Source organism: Tenebrio molitor, chromosome 5 (assembly GCF_963966145.1).
Source record: "Tenebrio molitor chromosome 5, icTenMoli1.1, whole genome shotgun sequence".
NCBI classification, from domain to species: Eukaryota; Metazoa; Arthropoda; class Insecta; order Coleoptera; family Tenebrionidae; genus Tenebrio; species Tenebrio molitor.
The window spans coordinates 15,092,998-15,108,118 of record NC_091050.1 but is presented as its reverse complement, the minus strand read 5'-3'; the positions used below and the strand labels follow the sequence as shown (position 1 = coordinate 15,108,118).

At 37.9% G+C, this 15,121-nt stretch overlaps 1 protein-coding gene across 2 annotated transcripts in view; it reads left to right on the top strand.

The window, feature by feature from the left end:
- LOC138132271 (homeobox protein aristaless-like) overlaps positions 1-15,121 on the top strand; it is an 85,260-nt gene that overhangs the window by 65,661 nt on the left and 4,478 nt on the right. For both annotated transcript variants that reach the window (XM_069049702.1, XM_069049701.1), the window contains exons 3-4: positions 4,000-4,237; positions 6,232-6,277. In XM_069049702.1, the coding sequence (XP_068905803.1) occupies positions 4,000-4,237; positions 6,232-6,277 (284 nt within the window). The remainder of the gene's footprint in view (positions 1-3,999; positions 4,238-6,231; positions 6,278-15,121) is intronic.

Below are 15,121 nucleotides of genomic sequence, written 5' to 3'. Positions count from 1 at the left end.
TCAGTTGTAACACTGGGAATAAATCGAAAATGTTTTCAATTGTTTCGGGGTATATTTAGTAGTTGAAATAATCGAAGTAGTGCCGTTTTGTAGAGAAATAAACAAATTTTGCATAATATGTATTCCAGTTCAACTATTATGTTAAAATTAATTTGTAATCGAGTCATCCATGAATCCGAAAACGCATGTCGCTACTTGAACTCTACGTCCCACTAAACACAGCGTGAAACACAGGTTAGGTCTTGACAGTTGACATTTCAAGTAAACTATTGAAGCGGTGATTAAAGTTACAACTAATTTAATAATCGTATACCCAGGATTAGGAACTGACGAAAAATTGAAATTAACAACAAAATTAGATGTGGAGGCGACAAGTTTTTTCGGATCTATTAAAAATTACATTATCAAAATTTTTGAAAACCAAACAATCTGAAAAAGTCTTTCAAATGACGTAACTTTAGATCTCAAAATTAAGCATATCAGTTGCAAAAGACATACGGATTCAAATCCATGGATCTAATTACAAAAATAAATGTAGAGGAATATTAGATAATTTTAAATCTAAAAGGAATAAAAAACGAAACGGTTTGATAGAAAAAAAATATTTCGAAAGCACCAAGGAATTACAGTGTGGAATAAAATGATTTTCATTCAGTTACCTTTGCATTGCCCTTGTAAAAATACGAAATGCCGCTCTACAAAAAAAAAGAAAGCCTAACCTCAAAATATATATCCAAATTCCAAACGTGATTTATTGCGAAGGGATGATACGTATGAATGCAAATTTGAGATTGAAATTAAAAAGGAGCTAACAAAAGCATTCGATTGATGACATTTATTGACAGAACACTTCGGTACAGAACAGTTCGACACTTCAAAAAAAAGTAGAGCGGTGCAGGAATATTTACATGTCCAAAAATTCCAAAGCAAACTAGATGAAAATCATTTTGTTCCACACTCTATAAACAGAATTACAAAAATTAGAAGAAGATATAGATACCGAATGAAGGCTTAAGATTAAAACCAGTAATATTAACAATTATTGCCTACAAAGTCAAAAGATAAACAACGGTGAAGAATGGGAAGTAAAAATATTACAACATGAAAAAAATAAGTTGTAAAAATACAACAAAAATGAAAAAAAAGGTAAAAATAAGTACCTACCTACCCATACCTATAGGTGTTCACATCAAACAAAAGAATTATGTATTAACTGTTTGTCTATTTTATCTGACGGTTCTCTTCAACTGACAGCTTTTTATTAAATGTTATAAACAGTCATTAATGGACCTAAAAAAACAAGAAGTCTTTTGAACAGTCTTAGTGCGAAAATGATTCTTGTGTATGTGAAAAACTTATACCTATAATCTGTTTCAAAATCAAAAATCCACCAACACTGCATTCTACTGTCGCGAGCAAAAAAAACTGGTCGTCAAAATCATGCTTTGACGCAACGGAAAATGCTCTATTGTAAAACGGTCTTAAATATCATAACCTATCATCATGTTGTACGACATTAATTGACATTGATTAATTAATTTTTTGACACTTTGTTGACGTGGGCATAATCAGGCAGGGAAATTTTTTAATTTGTGACAATCTAACCAAATTTTGAAATGACATTGACGACCAGAATTTTTTGCTCGCGACAGTACCTCGAAAATACAAACGACGTCGCCAACTTTTGTTTTTAGTGTCTGCAAATGTCAGAAAAAAGTGAAAGAAAACTGTTGGACATTCGTTTTGGTCGTATAAAAAAAACTTGGGCCAACCAACAGATATAGTAATAAAACCGCCCCCTAGTACCCGCGTATTTTAAATACCAGCTTCCAATTGGCTTATTCAAAACGTGCGCAGATTTTCGAAAGCCTGATGTACATCCACAAAAATAACTTGACGGCATCCGGCATCTCATTCGTTTTAACCTCGCTTCGGGAGTTTGACCACGTGTTTATGCTTGTTTGTTTTCCTTGGCATTTTTCGATTTGTATTACAAAATAGTTTTGTTTCAAGACTTATAAGAATGACAAATGGTAAAGAACCTGCTTCATTGTGAAACAGGCTTCGGCGTATATCGTTCTACGCAACTAGGCCACATCCCCTTTTTTTTATTACTATATCTGTTGGTTGACTCAAGTATAGTTCATCGTATTTTTTATTCTCATTTTATTATTTCACTCAAAAAGTATGATTATGGTAGCTAAAACCTTTTTGTACATAAAAATTATTTTGTGTTTCATAAATAAATTCAACAGTTCAATGTCAAATTTTGGCGGGAGGTTGAGCCAACCCAAAAAAAGTTAAACTTTTTCTAGGGATTTCTTTTTTTCTGCCAACATAATTCAACAGGTGGTGGTTTTTTGATTTTGAATCAGATTATATAGTAAATTCATTTTTGTAGTGACGAAATAAGCTGAAAGTTTTTTTTTTAGATTTTTTTACAAAATAAATAAAAATTAGACAGTTAGCAAAGATTTAAATTGTCATATTATTGTCGCTGCCAGAATGAATGCATTTCCAAAACGGAGTAGAGCATCAATAAGCAAGCAAACGAAGCAGCACATTTTGAAAGCTTTCCACAAAATTAAAGAAATTACTTATGGAGATAATTGAAACGTAATGAAAAGTTCAAAATTGTAGAAGCAAATGACGTGACCCATAACCTAACTTTTTAAAAGCCCAAATTCTCTGTAAAAAGGTGTGTTCACAAGACAAAAGTTACTAAATTGATAAACTCTAATTGGTCATTACAAAAATGAATTTACTATATGTATTTTCATTTAGAGACTTTGTAGCTTGTTGCCAAAAAAATTAATGTTAAAGTGACAGAAGAATGATTTAATCGAAAACCTCCTCCTTGCTTTTTATATTCCGCACTTTTTGACTGAGATTCTGTAGGTATGTTGGAATGCTGTCTCAGAGATCTCTCTTCCGTTCTCTGACATTTAATCAATTTGCAGACAATTTTCAACAAAGTTGCTTAATAAGTGAGTCATAATAGGTACACTTGCCTCCCGTTGTGGTAAAATGTTCACTTTCACTGTAGACCCCATTGACACAGTGGACAAAAAAAATAATGCAACAACAGGGATGAAATATTGTCGACTCTTAGAGAATGTCTACAAACGCTTATTTTCAACGACTAAATAAAAATGTCTATCTTTGACACTGATTATGTCAATGATAATGGAATAAAATTAAGCTCACACCTTTAAAGCTCTTTGTAGACACACCTACACAACAGCAAATAAAAGAGAGTGTTTATTTCCTGCTAGCTAGGTAATCTTTGTAAAATTGGTAATCCTGCAACAGTCTGCATTCTCGTTTCGTTGCGATTTGCACCCCGTTCGACGTTCCTGCAAAAACTGCAGGATCTCTCGCCAGCTCCTGAAAAAATTGAGCGAACGATTCGGCTCGCGGTCCGGTTCATTGCCTCTCTGGCCATCCAGCGATTCGCTTTTGTGTCTTTTTGGACGTGTTCGGCTTCTGGCGAGCCCTACTCTCTACTTCCTTTCAGTTATCCGCAATTACGTTTTATGATCTGGCGACGCCGCCCACCTCGTCCTTATCGGTAATTAATTCCGTGTTCGAGCAGATTTGAACAGTTAACGTCGATCGTAATGAACTCATAAAACTGGTTCACTCATTGAGATGTGACAACAGCGCGCATTTAGTCTTCAGTAAATAAACTAATTGTCGAATACCTCGGCGAATAAAGATATATACAAAGAACGGATCGAGTTTTTCAGCGGCATTGTGCGCATTATTCCGGGTAACAGCTCTTTCTTCGCTGTTGTTTTCTTTTGGACGTCGGCGGGGAAAAAGTTAATTGAATTACCTGCATCCTGTTGTAGGAAATATTGATAACACGCAAGTTAGAAAGTTAATTGGTTCGAGAAATTGCGCCGCTTTGACCGTGTGAACTAGTTACAAGTCCAGCTCTTTAAGCTTGTTAGGGCCAAGCTGACAAAACTGAATCGGACGTTAATCCTCTTGCAGAACCTGTTGCGTCCGAGAGGAACCCTGACGTGATGGGAGTCTCCGAGGAGGTCACGCCGAACGCCGGCATCGAGCCGCGGCCCCCGGGCCCGGACAACAGCGACGGCAGCGACCCGGAGCCCGACGAGTTCGCCCCCAAGAGGAAGCAGCGCCGCTACAGGACCACATTCACCAGCTACCAGCTCGAGGAGCTCGAGAAGGCCTTCTCGCGGACGCACTACCCGGACGTGTTCACCAGGTACGGACCGAGAAAAAGCCCTCGGAACACCTGTACGTTCCGGTGGAGTTAACTCCAGCCGACCGTTTCCGTCGCTTTATAATCGCTGATTCGTTTAAATGTCGGATTGCTTTTGATGGGGAGTAATCGATTTCGAGGGTACGGTGCGTGATGAGCAGCCAAGATTAAAGTAATTACACCGTTAGTTAATTTCGTGAAATTACTAAATTAATGGCTTGAGGGGCACGCAACGCTCCCCCCATAGAATTTCTTCATTTCGGGAATTTGGGACGTTTAAAGGCGATTAGTGTCCTGATCGCTCGTTGAGATCTCCAGAAGCTCTAGAATTATCCAGGGGCCAGCCCGACACCAGCTGCTCTAAAGGTGAACGTCCACTAATTGCAACACTCAAAGGACATTCCTCACTGCTTGACGAACTTGCGGGGGTTAAGGCGAGCGCTCAACAAACCGCATTGTACGCAACTAACCAAAATTGATCGCTTTTCTATCTAACAAATTAAATTTCCCTGCGAGTCAACACATCGGAAGTCGTTCATTATTATTAACGAAATTAACATTCCGTCATTCATGCGTGTCGGTAAATAGAAACGGAACTGATCTGATCTATCGGTTATTTCATTGCACTGACACAATGCAAGTGCGAAGAAATAAGCAAAGAATATTTTTTCCGATTGACTTCACTCGTCCGATGCGGACCAGTGCACACTTACCTTAACCCGACCTACTCCTTTATCGGTTCTGCGTTGCTGGGTGATGGAGTTGCAGCTTAAGGAATCGTCAACGAGTTGTGATTTTCCAAGAGCATGCGAAAGTTTTGGAAGGCTTATTTATAATGTGTCACACTGTCAGGTTTGCATAATGGCGCACAAGATAAAATAAATTTGCGATTTGAGCGCCAGCAACGAGGCTTCTTGGAGCTCAACATAAAATATAAAACCAAGACATTCAGTTATTAAAGGAACAAGTTGAAAAATTTTAGTTTTCTAATGTTTGCAAATGGGTAGACACATTAGAAAAATTTTGTAATTCTGGCTTTTAAATGAACGATCAGTACAACTCCAAACATTTTCAATGGGGTTCAAATCAGGAGAACGTGGATACCAACGCACAATATCTCTTTTTTATTTGTCAAATGGAAATGTAATAGTGTTGTCGTCACCAAGAAGAATTATATCGGGCGTTCAAATGAAATCGTGGGCTGAGTAAGCGTTGAAAAAATTAAACCGTTTAGAACAGTGTAAAGTTTGAATTTCCCGCCGTTTGACACGAATGACATTTGTTCATGTTTGTTTCCAGCAAAAGGTGCCCTTTGATATTTGCTTCGAGAATAGGAATCGTTATGTTATTCTATTTTTGATGTAAAACATTGCAAAGAAAGAAAAAAAAGAAAAAATTTTTGGCTCTAAATTTTAGGTTAGCTGTCAACATGCTCCAATTAAAAAGCAGAACAATTGACGGTTTCCAACGCCTTCCCAGCCCAGGATTTCATTTGAACGCGCGATATTAATGCTCAAGAACTTGACAAAGAACAAAAAATCAAAATGTAATACATATCTAATAACATACAGGGGGTATCTGAAATACGTGTGTTAATTTTAACCAGTGGAAGAACTCGTCAATTTATAAAACTTTTCTCTATAAGATTTTGCAAAATTCGCAAAAGTTTTCCAAGATTTACCCAAACAATTGAGAATTTTAATTATTTAATTTTTTTCTATAACAATGTTAGATACTTTTTTGACAAAGCTCCGTTTCCATCACAACAGAAAATTTTCCCCCTTCCCATAGGCGGGTATACATTTTGATGGTTAGGTACTTTTTTCCAAATTTTAAATCAATTTGTAACGCTTTTTCGTAAAAAATTCAAACAGAAAAAACGTTTCTTTTAACAAACTCTGTTACGTGTTAAAATTTACACACACATTTTAGATACACCCTGTATATTGCCATCAACGAGGCTTCTTCGACCACTGATCAATGTTTTCTCATTACAGGGAAGAACTAGCGATGAAAATAGGATTGACGGAGGCAAGAATACAGGTGAGGCATTTTTTTTCAATTTTTTTGGTATACAGGGTGAACCAAGTACATTTATTTGTAAGCGTCGCAGACAACTAAAACTAGCGCCTATATTTTTGTGAAAAAATGACAAAAAGAGTCAAGATTATTCGGCAAACAAACTAGATCTATAGATATACACAAATATATTTTTTTGAAATTCGAAGTCACTTTGAATTGTTATCTGAAAAAAATAGCGATGACCACATCTTGAGGGTCAATATTTTGGGTTATACATTCTCACTATTAGAACGAAAAAGAGTTCTATTGGTGATTAAATTTATTACGTGGACTTCCATTAACACCCTGTATAGTAATCAAAACAAATTTGAATGTCGAATCGCCGCAAATTTCCAATTAATTTACCACATTCTGATGGCAACAAGTGTAAATAAGTAGGTATAGAATCTAGAATCCACGATTTTTGGAATGTTTTTTTTTATTTTTCAAATTTGAGTCCGCAATTGTTTTCGGAACAGGTTGTATCGGGTGCTTTTTAAAATTTTACCTTTTAGTAGGCGTTGGAGAGTTGATTGTGAACACACTATACGGGTTACGGATCACGGATCAGCTGTTTAAATCTCACGTGTTTCCACGAGTGGTGCGTTCACAATCGACTCTCCAACGCCTACTACGAGGTGAAATTGAAGAAAACACTCGATATAATCCTCAGTGCGATTTTCACTTCCAAGCAGAGATTTCGCGTCATTGTGAATCACGTGACCTTGCAGCGTCCCAACTCTTACCCGCGGCGCCGTACCCGTGCCTCCCCTACTCGGCGACGAAAACGCCACCGAAATCTCAATTCCTTCGTCCAGAACACTTCCCAAGGACCGAGCGGTCGAAAGCACCTCAGCCATGAAGAGGTCGACCGTTTTCGTGTTTGCATTAGCTCTAATAGAATATTTATGGATTAATTCGAGGCGTCTAAATCGATTCGTCACGGATATTTTTCGACAATTTCTAACGAGCTCGACGCTCGTCGCCAAAAAAATTAATTGGATATGGTGCACGCCCTTGCAGTGGCGCCCGGAAAAAATCGCCGCGAAAGTTGTTCCGGGTACGCGGACAATCGGCTCCGGAAAAAAAGATTCGTCGGAGAGCGAGCTTCCTGGAAGCGGCGGCGGTGATGGCTTTTAATTTAATACGAGACGTCGATAAATCTTAATGGACTCGTAATTTCCGACCGTTGGCAAACATTGTAAATTTAATATAATTTAATTTCCTTTTTTAGCGGCGCGCTTTCCGATCAATTATCGTAATTACGCAGATAATTGAACGACAGCGGTCGGCTTTTTTACCCAAATTACCATTATTACCGACGCACCGGCGCAAATGAAAATTTAAATTAGCCTGACCTTAGTTTAATTGTTTACGATTTCAATTATTCCGCCTTACGTAACGCCAACAGGAGAGGTGTTGTCGGGCTCTTCGCGAACACTTCTGCTGTAATTGCTTTGTTTATGGCTGCGGATTTTTTTTCTACTGTTATTTAATTAAATATGAGTAATCGAATTAAGCAAATTGCGCGAACCGTTACGACCAACTTCTAGTTTGAAATTATTTACCTCGAATAATCTGCATTCGATCAATCTGGATTGGTTGCATGCTGCATGTATTAATTGGGTAATTAAGTCGGGAATTTTAATCAAAATTATTTATAGGATCATTAAAAGCCGTCTCACTCACTTGACCAACTGTGGGAATACGATTTTTGCAACCGGGAATTTCATTTTCTTTTGTGACTCCGGTGCGTGGCTGCTCAACAAATTCCTGACCGCTTCAATCAAACACCGAACAAAAAGTACCTCTTCAACTAACAACATCTCCTAATCTGTTGCACTAAAATCCACAACAACAAATATTTTTTAACAAAATGTGCCCATCTTAAAGATTACAAAAATTATAAAGGTGTAGTAAAAAAAATCAACAAAATATGAAACCAAAACATTCAATAATTACAGCAGCACATTGAAAGATTGTAGTTTTCTGTTTTTTTGCAAATGGGTACAAATTAAATCCAAGTTCTCGACTTTTTCTCAACAATTTCTCAAGTGAATTTTGTAAATTTTGTAATTCTGGCTCCACACATTTTCTGTGGGGTTCAAATCAGGAGAACGTGAAGGCCAACGCATAATATCTTCTTTGTCAAATGGTAATGGTGCCGTCACCAAGAAGAATTATTTTTGTGCTCAAGAACTTAACAAAGAAGAAAGAATCATAATACGTAATACCTAATAAAATATATTGAGTAATGTTCAATAATTAATCTCATTCATTACTGATAAAACCGTTAATTCCTATAATGGGGGCTTTTAATGAGTATGAATATGATTCCACACGGTTTCTATGTGGTTTAAATCAGGAGATTGTGAAGGCCAATGCATACCTAATATTTCTTCCTTCTTTGTTAAGTGGTAAGGTAATAATAATTCAATAATAAAAGTCTCGAATTTTTTCATTGCTTAATTAAGAAAATTTTAGTGAAAGCAATACGAATGTGATGATTCCACACGTTTTCTGTGGGGTTTAAATCAGGAGATTGTGAAGGCCAAGGTATTGTGTGTACTGTTTCTTTGTTAAAGAGTGAAGTAAAAGTGTTTTCGGCGCCAAGAGCTACCTCTGTGTTGAGAAACTTAATAAAAATCAATAAAAATAAAAATTACAATAATTACTAATAAGAAATATTGTGTGCAACGGTGGATGTGACAGTTTCGAATAAAATATTGTTCCTGAAATTGTTTTGAAAAGTTGCTGTCGTTTCCCCACTTTTCGAGAGCATTCCGCCCATTCTCATTAAGTTTTTAATGGAATTATTTGAGTAAACTGTTAATTAAAACTTTCACCACTGGATGAAACCAGCTCTGGCCTGTAGGTTGTGCTAAATGTCATTTAACAATATGCTAAATTAGAAAATCGCAAAGTATCCCATTGACCTTTAACAAGATGGAGCTAGTTTTGTGACAGGTGAAATAACAATTATTCTAACGTGAATGGACTAAAAACCAGATAATAAAATTTGACATTTTCCAAATTGGTAATTATAAACGAATCACGAGGCGTCGTACAAATTGGAGGAATGTCAGAAAACACGTTTCTCTGGCGGAAATTCGAAAAACGACGATTAACACATTTTTTCGTCGTTTCGAGGCGTCCAACTGGTTTTACCAATGATTAATTTTCGGCGTCACGAGAAACAATATCGAAATGCAAATCGGAGTGTGAAATTTGAATCAGTCGAAGAAAATTTTTGCGAGTGCAAAAAACGAGAAAGGGGATATCGGAGAAAAACAGAAATCGGAGTAATCAAATTTTAAAGAAAGTAATTGTAATTGGATTTTAATTGACGTAATGGGAAGAAAGCGATAAGTCGGATATACAGCGTGGGCCAAAAAAGAGGTAAAAACGTCGTGGCGCTGTTTCACACTTGAACAAGTTGGCGTGCATGAGGAAGTGAGAAAAATGTTTGGATTTTTTGGAAAAAGTGCGAAAAAGTGTGGTGTCAGTTTGGCAATGTTGTCGGTCCGCACGTCACGAACAATGAATCGTACTAAGGCATAACCTTCACAAACCACAATTCTTGTGAAATAGAGACATGTAATTTATTTAATTAAGCCTAATCGCTCAAGTCCGTGACTGTAGTACACTCGGTGTCCTAAAAAAGTCGACAAAAAATCACTCCGAAATGACTCGCTTCCTTCACTACTATGTCATTTCCACACAACAGGTGTCCGCGGCGATCCCTGTCGCACGCCGCCCCTCTCGCTCGCTCTAATGGAGCCTAATCACACGTTCATCCTTGCCTAATTCACATAAACAATAAGAAGAGACCAAAATGAGGCACCAACTTATGATTACCACTCGACGAAAAAACAACCACCCGCGCCGCCCCTCTCCGTCTGACGGCGCGAGTGCGACGAGGACCGCCGCCGCGAGTCGGTCTCGGTCGGTGTAATGAGGAATAATTACGGCGGAGAAAATAAGTGGATATCAATTACTTGGTTGTTTAGGTACGCAATTGTTCGCCGTCCCTAATTGAATTTCTCGAATTGCGCCGCCCCCGAAACGAGAAACGAAACGTATCGGATGACGGGGCCGGATCCGGGACCTTTTGTACAAAAACGAGGCAATTACGGGGAGACGATATCATTAGCGCAGGTGGCTATTGTTGGCTTTTTTCCAATTTATCGGCGTGCTGCGATCTTTGTCAGTTTTATAAATGCACAATGGCCGAGCGTGAAATCCGGCAATCGCCTGAAAATAAGCTGTTCCATAACTCATTATAAATTTGTTTTGTTGAATTCTGTGCGCTGCTGAAGACGGAGTCACGAAACGCGCCGTACACGGAGCTTCACCGGAACAAGAAAAAAGGCGAGGTGCGCTCTTGGACAAACAGCGACTCCGGGAGGCGGCGGCGGTGGAACGGATGTTGGCGGTTTTTTGAGCTGCAAGCGCTCGTCACAAAAACCTACTTCTCGGGAAACAGTTAGTGCCGATGCACCGAGGATGTTATGAACGACTACAACTGTTAGACAGACGGTTAAATCAATTTTTTCTGAAAAAATCCAATGTGTTCGTGCTGTCCTTGAAGGAAATTTGAAACAACAGAGGACCCTATCGAGAGCACTGAGGGACCAAATCGTAATATTTTTCGCAAAAAAATTACTACCTTGATATTTATTGAAATCTACCAAGGACCAGATGTTCGGTGATCTGACCCCTCGGACATTTTTAAATTGTCATCATGCATTCATGCAGTCGTCCAATGTACCTAATTACGACATCTTTAATACAAATATGTAATAATAGGGTTCCCTGCGAGGAGCCTTGAGGTATGCATGTGACCTTGAATGCATAAAATCTGTTCAGATATCGAAGATCCACCACCTGTCGATTCGTGTTGGTTAAGCGGTAAATGTAGTGGTAGTACTTAACAAAAAAAAATACATATTACCTTAATCAGGTGTGTAAGAATAAAAAACTTAACTTAACGTTTCATTTTCCCATAGAAAAAAAATTCTACAGTGTTGCCGTTTGTATCTTTTATGTGAAATGTGTTGGTGCATCTTTGATATCTGAACAGGTTTTGATTAGATTAAATTTCTGACAGTTAATCCCAGATGGAAGTTCTTTGATGTTTTTCTCGTCATTTTTTTGTGAAAAATCTTTAAGGCACCAGAGCTATTGTAAAAAAACCTACTCGTAAAATTATACAGGTGCGCTGAGCTGACCAAAGCAAAACCTTGATGGTACTACAAACATTGGTAGTAAACACTGTTCACGTTATTTTGGCATAATGGGATGGGAGGCCATGATTTATTTTTTTAACGTTGGACACACTGCTTGATTTCTGTCACTAAAGTGCCTGACATGCGGACCTATCAAAATGAACATAACATGTTGCTGCAAACTAGTAAAACTGACAACAATGTAGGTCTAGACATTGACGCTATTTATAACCTCAAACTTAGAAAAACATAACCTAATTAAATGCAAAATTCCCATGGCCTCCCATTCTGCACAAACAACGTGAATGCATTTTATGTAGGTATAGTTTTTGTTTTATTCTACATCTTCAAAAAAATATTTCATAACAATCTTTTTTTAAATTCTCGATCAGCAATATCTTAATTATGACAAAATGTTTTAGACTTTTATTTTTCATTTATATGAATCAAACACCTGTTCTTTTTTCAAATTAAAAAGAATTTTTTGAAAAAGCCAAATATGAGAACTTTTTATTTAATCGAATAGGTACTTTCAAATCGAGAAGTACATGGGCGGTCCTACGATTTACGTGATAACCAGTTAGGCTAAAAAGCACGTGGTGAATATTTTCCTTTTTGAGCTTGCTATAGCGATTTCGTAAATATTCCTACACAATGAAAAAATTGTTGCTAAAAAAACATACTCATCACTCTTGTCTTAGATTCTAAATTCTTTCAACATTTTTCATTTCCTTTCTTTCACTATAATCAGAACCTGAGAAGATTCACTATCGCGGAATTTGGTTCCCGAAATTAATTTCCTGCATTTGTATGAAAGTCACCAAACAGTCCTTGCGCAAACTGAAACCACGTAATTTTTTTCCTCTGGTGTCAGTCTTTGGCTTTTCGGTCTTCGCGACAACATTTCCAAAATCTCCCTCTGGACAAAGAAAGATAATTGTCAATGGCCGAACCTTCATCCGCCGCCGCCGGCAAAGCTGCACACTCGCAATTAATTTAATTTTATGACGTAGTAAAATTAATCAGCAATAAAAGCTCAATTATATGGTACAAAGTATTTATCGACTATTAACATTAACGAGCCTCCTTATCGAAACCGTCCGCGCAACAATTTTCCGAGAACAACACCGAGTGACATCCCCGAACGAAGAAGACAGGGGCGGGTCGAACAACGACCACCAACCGGGCCCGAAATTAGCTCAATGCCCTCCTGCTGTTCAACCACCCGTCGCTCCTATTACCACAAACTAACATATTGTTTCAAATACGGGCGGCCCTTTTGTAAACTGAAATAATCAAGAGCCCGGTGAGATTTTTAATTTAATTAAAAGCCGTGATTACACCGACGAAAAAATCCAAAGCAACTGTTAGTCGAGCGCTGGTGCGTAATTAATATAACTGAGAACTGATAATTTATGCGTTCGCATGATGCAACTCGGTTCTTGCATACTCCAAACCAAATTACTATTGAAGTTATAATTGAATTACTCATTTCCTGCGCTCGGTTGCATTCAAGGCCAGTGCACACTCACAAAAATCGTTTTGACGTTTGAACGTCAGACTTGACAGGACTGTCACCGTTGCCAACCTGACCGACGCGGTTCCCCGTCTTTCACACCGGCTCGTTGCGCGTTCTACAAGTCACCGCTGCTTAATTACTGTCCATCGATTTATTCTCTTTAACTACTGGTTATTTCCAGAGATGACAGCTAATAAAACCGATCCACATTGTGGAGCTATAATTAGTTATTAAACCCCATTACAGCTAAAAACAAAGAAGGAAAAAAAAGCGGCGGGCCGAAATGTACAAATCACGGTCTAAATAAGATGATGCTCGTACGATAAAAGTATAATGCCCCGACCAATCGACCAATCACAATAACGTTGCGTAGCCGGCAGCCAATTAATCCATATCGATAGATCGTTGGTATCGTTGACTGGATTCGATTAAGATGAGTTATGCCGGGAGAAATGTGCACAGTCACGCTCCTGGCGTTAACCAGTAGTACTACCTGTAATTATCGCCGGATTACCTGTGCCGTCCCAACGAAAACTTTTTTAGGAGCGGTCCGGATGGGAGTCTTGCGCGCCACTTTCCGACCAACCTGTGCAGCGCTGCAAGGATCGGGTCGTTGTGTTAATTAAACGCATTAAGTTTAATTTCTAATGGGAAGTTGGAAATTATCCGAACACGTTTTATTATTTTAAAATCGCATGATTTATTTAATCGCAATTAACGGGGATAACAAGTGCATAATTATGAAGATTTAATTAGAACCGTTCCTTTGAAGTCGTCCTCGCAGCAGATAAACAAAGTGGAAAAAGAAACAACGAGAGACCATCACGGTTTCGGGTGTGTTAATGAGATTTTTTCCCTTTTCCGAGAAGGACGGTGTAAAAATCGTGCGGAAAATCGATTAGACCCCGCGAGTCCTTGATGAAAATGAGAATCTCACGTTTATGTAACAACTTAATTTAAACTAATTTAAAGACATTGTGTCCGCCTTCTGGGGCATTCAACGGAACGTTTTCTTATTGAAAGCGAGGCCAAATTTCAAGTTCATTGCGTCAAAAATCGCCGGACAGACGATTACTCGCTCGGATCCACGTAATGGTGATTTTTACGTGGATTTTGGCGAAAAACGCCATTTAAATGCCGGCCGGAACATGAAATTTAAATTAAAAGTCGCGAAACGAAACAAAAACGATGCGGCGAAAGAACGCCGTGCAAGAACGAACGGTCGCGTTTTGATGAAAGTATCTGCGATTGGATTTTAATTAGATAACGGGAAGAAAGTGACTGGTGGAATATACAGGGTCGACGGAAAAAATTGTCTACTGTTCGTTTCTCTTATCCTTGTCGCGCTAGACGAACTGGCCTAGACGGTCGGGACGCACGTGGAGCTTTGGGTGTCTCAAGGCTCCACGTTAAGTCCTCCGTTATTTACATTTCACTATTGATGAAAACATTCGACCATATCGTGTCTGACATTAGCTGGAGTAGTCTTCTGAATCATCTCCAATTAAATTTTTTCAAAAATAACTTTCTTTGTACTTAACTTACAAAAATATGTTATCTTAAACAAAATCTAATCTAGTAGCCACTGGTACGAAAAATTTTGCCAGAACTGTACATAAAATCTCTCAATAAGAGAAACAGAGAGATCTTTTACCTAATAAAAATTTAATTTTTTTCAAGTTTGCATTGGTGTGCCTCAAGGCTCCCCTTATGGAGCTATAGTATCAAATACTCTCATTCAGTCATCAATAATTTAGACGTTCATCAGTCACTAAATGTGATAATTTAAGGATTTTCAAGGTTTTCATTACCTCACGTCTCATTTTAGGAGTAATTCCAATTTTACACCGTCAGCAAAAGATTAAATTTTTTCCAGATAAAAATAGGTATTTTAAAATAACAAATAAACACGGTTTTTCAAATGTCTTTTGATTATTACAGCTTAGCTCTAGGGCACAGTTTGTATAACTTCTGGTGTCCCTCAAGGTTCTACACAGACTCCTCTCTTATTTATTTAATTTTATTAGTGATATTACACCATCAGCTTAGAATTTATCTAACGGTTTAAAGGTTTTCAAG